Genomic DNA, 6,485 nt, shown 5'->3' on the forward strand with positions numbered 1-6,485 from the left:
TCCAGCAGCAGAGGATCACAGAGGGTCTGGATGTGAGTGCGTCTCAGCTGCTGAATCCACAGTGAGTGAAAGTTTCAGCATCAGTAGAAAGTGATGAGATAATTAAAAAAAAAAAAAAGGAAAAGAAAAGAAAAGGTCATTAGCTTTAGCAACAAAGTGCAGCTTTGGTGCGGTTTTTGTCTTTAAGTGGTTTTCAGTCATCCAGCAAGATTTCACCCAAAAGCAGAAACCACATTCAGGACCAGCCTGCTCTGACGCGGCTGGTCAGCAGGAAGCGGCTGGTGGCAGCGGGGATCCTGGGGGTCATCATGGTTCTGGTTCTGGTTGTCCTTATTCCGGTTCTGGTCAACTCGGCGGGGTCGGCGGCACACTACGAAATGCTCGGTACCTGCAGGATGGTCTGCGATCCATACGGCACCAAGTCGCCGTCCAGCACAGCCACGGCGGACACAGTCCAAGACAACAGCTTGGTTCAGTCTTTACCCACTTTTATTCAAGGTCCGAAAGGAGAACCAGGTCGGCCTGGTAAGATAGGTCCTAGGGGGGCTTCTGGTGAGCCGGGACCACCGGGTCCACCCGGACCACCTGGGAACAAAGGTGAACCAGGCAGACCCGGTTTACCAGGTTCTCCTGGATCGAGCGCAGCTGCCGGTGCCATCAGCGCAGCCACGTACACCACCGTGCCCAAGATCGCCTTCTATGCCGGACTGAAGAAGCAACACGAAGGATACGAGGTGCTGAAGTTTGACGACGTGGTGACGAACCTGGGGAACCACTACAACCCGAGTACTGGGAAGTTCACCTGCTCCATCCCCGGGATTTATTTCTTCACTTACCACGTCCTGATGCGCGGAGGAGACGGAACCAGCATGTGGGCTGATCTCTGCAAAAACAACCAGGTGAAGCACAAACTTCATGAGTTTCACAGTTTGTGAAAAAACATCACCAAAATCACATTTTTTTTTTTATTTCACCTAATTATTAAAAGATATAATTATATTATACTTTAAAAAAACATCTACAATTTCACTTTAAATGTAAATAAGTCATAACTTATTACAACTATTCACTGTAGTGGGCAGTAACTCCGTTTTAAATTGCATTAAATAAACGTACATGACAAATACACTATGTCAATAATTAATATTATTATATTTTCTAACATTTATACATTTTCTTCACATAAACGCAGCGAGTTACTAAAGTGTGTTCCAACTCAGTTTCATTGAATCCATCACAAAGAAAACCTTCTGTCATGCTCACATATGATTTATGAATTATTATTGACTCATGTAGTTTATTTGATAGGAACAATGTAAATATATACAACTATACTACTATATACAGTACATACTGTAGTAAGTGACGGTTCGCTGTAAGACAAAAGCTTTTGAAATGAATCTACACAGTTTCCAAATTCATCTGATTCAAAACACACTTTATTGATATTAATATTATTATTATTACTATTTTTATTGTTATTATTATTATTGTTATTACAACAATATATGACATAATTGTGATAAAGTCAGAGGGCGCCTCCTGTTAAGGCTGCAGCTAATAATTATTTTTATATTAATCTGTCGATTATTATTTGAATGAATAGATTTGTTGTTTGGTCCATAATATGTTGAAACATGTTGATCAGTGTTTTTCAAACCTTGAAATAATAATTTTCTCAAATGTCTTGTCCTGCAAAGAAACCACTTAATATTCACATTCAAGAAGAACTAAAAAAAAAAACAACCTCAAACTGAATAATAGATTTTTAAAATAGTTTGATTAGTCGTGCAGCCTTACTCCTGTCGTCTTGGCTGACTTTGTCCCAGCCTGGTGTCTGCGGTGCTTTGACTCTGAGCATCTCAGTGGTGATCAGACTGTCAGCAGCAGCAGCAGCAACAGTAGCAGCAGCAGATCTAATCCATGGGGCAAACCAGGGTTGCAGTATCGCTCCACCAACCACGTCCCTCCTGCTTGTCAGCCTGCTGTTGCTGAAGGGGAGGAGGTGGTGGTGGTGGTGGTGGTGGTGGTGCTGTCGCTGATGTCATGTCACTGCAAACATTTTAGGGATTAAAGTAGCAGAGCTTCACAGATTCTGTTAAAACAAGTGCTTCTGAACAACTGTAGATTATAATATATACTGTATGTATCTCTTGATTTCATACAAAGTGGCTCCAACTAAAGAAGTGAAATGATCACAATCAAAAACAACTCATCATGTTTTCATTATGTTATGGAATTATTTTCAGCCTGATTCCATGTAATAGAACAACGTTCTTGTACTGTACATCATCATCATCTGCAGTTAATTTGAGACCTCTATCAATAAAGCCGTGCAGCCAAGCAGAAGAAAAGACGAAATTCATGGATGTTGTGAAGGAAAACATGAGGACGGTCAACAGAAAACTCCTAAAGGGGAGTAACTGAAAGAAGAAGAAGAATCTATTGTCCTTAATGCAGCATAGCATGGCTCATCAACTGGTGGCCCGCGGGCCCCGAAATCTATCAATCTGAACCGCAACTGAATTCCAAAAAAGAAAGAACAAATATATTAGGCATTGGCAACTGGGTCCATCAGATTTGTGGGTGTTCTTTTGTCTCTTTTCTAGTCTTGATAACCACTCAGAGCTGCACAGCATGGCGTTAGTGTCTTGCCCAAGCCGGGAATCAAACCCACAACCTTCAAGTTAAAAGACTTCATTTTGTCACTCTGTCTTGCAAACTGAATGACCTGCGGGTTTCTGAGGATTCACTTCTACTCTCGTCTCAAAGCAGCGTTTATGTGACGCAAGATTTCCATCACTTACTTTCACTAATAGGCTGAGATGAATGAATATGCTGCTCATTACATAGAGCGGCGATGGGTCATCAGAGAATGTTTCCACTGACGAGCTGCTGCTTCTTCCAAATGGGTTAGTGACTTTCTCAGTGTTCTCCCTGTTCCTTCCATAGTGCACTGTTGTTGTTCAAAAATCTCCCCCATAATACTCTGTTTTCAGTCCATCCACCCACAATTGCAAATAATTGCGTTAGTCCGATTTCTGGATTCACAGCTTGTTGGAGGAATTAGGTCCAAGCTCTGTTGATTAAGTTCTGTCAGCGCACAAGTGACTATGACTTCATTCATTCATGGAAAACACCCAAATAAATGTCAACCTTTTCAATTCCGCCAGTGGAAAGTGAAAAAAACGAAGCAACAAACAATGTTGATTTTTACTTTTTTATTTTCAAAAATGAGGACAAACTTGCTGAAACATTTATTGTTTTACGTGCTGTTCTTATTTTCACATCGTTGCTTAAGATTTGTTTTGTATTTTTAAACAAGCTTCAAATCAACGGACATCTCAGTCTAAAGGAAGTATTGTATATTGTAACATTACGAGCATTTATGAATGAATTGTGATCATACAAAATAATTAGTTAATTATAAGTAATTAGTCGACTACCAAAATAATTGTTCGCTGCAGCCCTACTGGACACAATGAGGAGGAAGTTTGAATCTGAGGAGGCTGAAATAATGATCACTATTTATACACATCTATCCTGATGGAGGCTGAAATAATGATCACTATTTATACACATCTATCCATATATATATATATATATCTATATATATATATATATATACATATATATATATATATATATATATATATATATATATATATATATATATATATACATCTATATATATATATTGATAGATGTGTATATATATATTAATTAATGCAGGATTAATTGTTAATAAATACTGCTTAAACGCCAGGGATCCACATTTACAAAGAGTTATCATGTTTGACATATTACGTTGCCTTCGTCCTGTTCACTTGCTGCGACTGGAGTTCACTGGGAAACCACAGTGTTTCCAAGCAGTAGAGCTAAAGGAGATCAGAGGCTCAAGCTCCTCATTTGCATTCTCCATACGAGGGTTGTCTGTACTAACGAGAGACACAGAGACAGAGAGACAGATAGAGAGAGAGGGAGAGACAGGTAGAGAGAGACAGATAGAGAGACAGATAGATACATAGATAGATAGATTGATACATAGCTAGATAGATTGATACATAGATAGATAGATAGATAGATTGATACATAGATAGATAGATAGATACATAGATAGATAGATAGATAGATAGATACATAGATAGATAGATAGATACATACAACAGTCAGTTAAAAAGCCTGATGGCTGTGGAGACAAAGGATTACCTGAACCTTTGAGTCCTACAGTTCCGTAAGATGAGCCTCTCACTGTGACTGCTTCTCTGTCCTGTGTGATGGTCCTCATCCCCCTCCACACCTTAGAAGTCAGAGGAGATATTTTATATCACTTTACAGGGGCTGTTAGTAAACTTGTTTTAATTCCTTAAAAACACTCGAAATAGTTGATGATTAATTCAGTAATGGAGTAATTGTTTCAGCCCTGTAACACTTGGTAATATCTGTCCTAGCTACAACAGCTATTTTAACATTAGATTACTTCAAGTAGGTCAATGAATGAATGAATTCCTCTCCCCAAATGACCTCCTTGACCCTAACCAATCCAAAAGTGTGACAGAAGCCTGAGAATAAGCACAATCCTGCTTCAAATCTCATCTCACTGGGCCATCGTTCAATGTGTCCTGGTTAGATCACACATCTGTACCCCACAGCCTTGCCACAGGGGTGCCCCAAGGCTCTGTGCTGGGGCCGCTCCTCTTTGCCATGTACGCCACCTCGCTGGGCCAGATCATCCGCTCACATGGCTTCTCAGTATTAAGTCCTCTTTTCGACATTTTTTGACACATTTGCTTTGACTCCTGCAGGTGCGGGCCAGTGCCATTGCCCAGGATGCGGACCAGAACTATGACTATGCCAGTAACAGTGCTGTGCTGCACCTGGAGCCAGGAGACGAGATCTACATTAAACTTGATGGAGGCAAAGCCCACGGCGGCAACAACAACAAGTACAGCACCTTCTCTGGATTCATCATATACGCTGACTAGAACTTCAGTTAGTTTAGGCCTTGTGGACCACTATCCCAAAAGACTGTCCCCTGCAAATAAGATGATCAGACATACGTTCAATTGTGTGTGGAGAAACCAGTATAAATCAAAGCTCCTAAGTTGCTTATTATTTCACTTTGTTTATCCTGCCATCTTCACTGTCTTTGCTGAATATGACTTTAGTGAAAAGGCTAAAGTGTCAGTGTTGGATTGAACTACAGTATATGTCTCCTCGTATCACTCCAGCACAGCTGATCTTAAAGCTGACGTATTTGTTCTACAGGAAATGTAGGCAGTGTAAGAAAGGAAGATGGATCCTTCACGTTTAATATGTGAGTAGGCAATAAGGTGCATGTCAATAAATGAAATCAAGCTGTTACAGAACAAACAATACTGACGTCAAACAGGGGAAATGACTGCAGGATGATTTAGTGCAATACCTATAATAACTTAGAATCATGGAGATAATGAGAAAGCCTTCTATAGGAGTGTTTTTCTTTTTTATATCATGCTGTAAAGATAGCATGGGAAAGCTGGTAACACTTGAAGTACATTATGGTACACTTGTAGCAGATTATATTTCTATTATAAACATCATTACCTCTTATATAGAATAATAAATTAATGTCATATTTAATCAAACAGCTATTAAATTACTGTTTGAAGCGTGTACACACTTTACATAATGTCCAATTTACCCATCCTCTGATTTTAATACTAATATGCTGTTTGATATTAATGATGATTAATATCAGTTTTTCTGATATCCTAATGCTCTCATAAACTGTATGTTTGTGCAGATTTAAGGGTTTTAGCCATATTTTTACACACATTCTTTTAGCCCAATTTACCAAATATGAATTTCACGCACAAATACTTTCCCAAATCTTTACATTGCCACATTTTTGTTAAAACAAAGACCTGAAAACCTTGTTGCCTGTAGTAAGTTAGTGTCCCATGCCAAAATATCACAACACTGTCAAAACAAATGTTAACTGTCATGCTTATTATTACAGACTCTGAGAGAGATATATGCTGTATACACAAATCATGTCACTCTGTGTTATCTAAATATTAATGTCTGATTGTGATACTGTGCTGTATGCCTGTTCTGACAGAACATCTCAACTTAGCTGTGCAATATACAGTATTTGTATTTATTCAGTGGAAGGATGATTTTTTCCCTCTGATAAAGATCTTAATGGCTACTTGTGGCTGTGTCTTTTATTGGAATACACAACACATGTAGGCACTTGACGACTTACTCTTACTTAGAAGGAAAGCCCTATGTTTACTTACTCCAGCTCCACGTATAACTGTACTGTCCATCCATTGCAGGGCCAACTTCTTAAACATGAAAGCAGAAAGTCCAGGTTCCGACCGGTCACGAAACCTAGATCTTTTTAGATGATCAGCTTGATGGAATAGCTTTAAAAAGTAATGATCACCTGTTTTTTAACAACATTCACATGGTCGACAATAAAACCATGGCGTGTAAGC

At 39.1% G+C, this 6,485-nt stretch overlaps 1 protein-coding gene across 2 annotated transcripts; it reads left to right on the top strand.

The window, feature by feature from the left end:
• On the top strand, positions 1-6,187 carry c1ql3a (complement component 1, q subcomponent-like 3a). Of its 2 annotated transcripts, none has more exons than XM_044027149.1 (3): positions 1-61; positions 224-899; positions 4,806-6,187. In XM_044027149.1, exons 2-3 carry the CDS (start codon positions 309-311, stop codon positions 4,983-4,985), a joined length of 771 nt encoding a protein of 256 aa, XP_043883084.1. In that variant the 5' UTR covers positions 1-61; positions 224-308; the 3' UTR covers positions 4,986-6,187. The 2 variants fall into 2 exon arrangements, with proteins under 2 accessions (XP_043883084.1, XP_043883092.1); XM_044027157.1 differs by having other exon boundaries at positions 227-899.
• The last annotated feature ends 298 nt before the right edge of the window (positions 6,188-6,485 follow it).

This window comes from Solea senegalensis, linkage group LG1, assembly GCF_019176455.1.
Source record: "Solea senegalensis isolate Sse05_10M linkage group LG1, IFAPA_SoseM_1, whole genome shotgun sequence".
NCBI classification, from domain to species: Eukaryota; Metazoa; Chordata; class Actinopteri; order Pleuronectiformes; family Soleidae; genus Solea; species Solea senegalensis.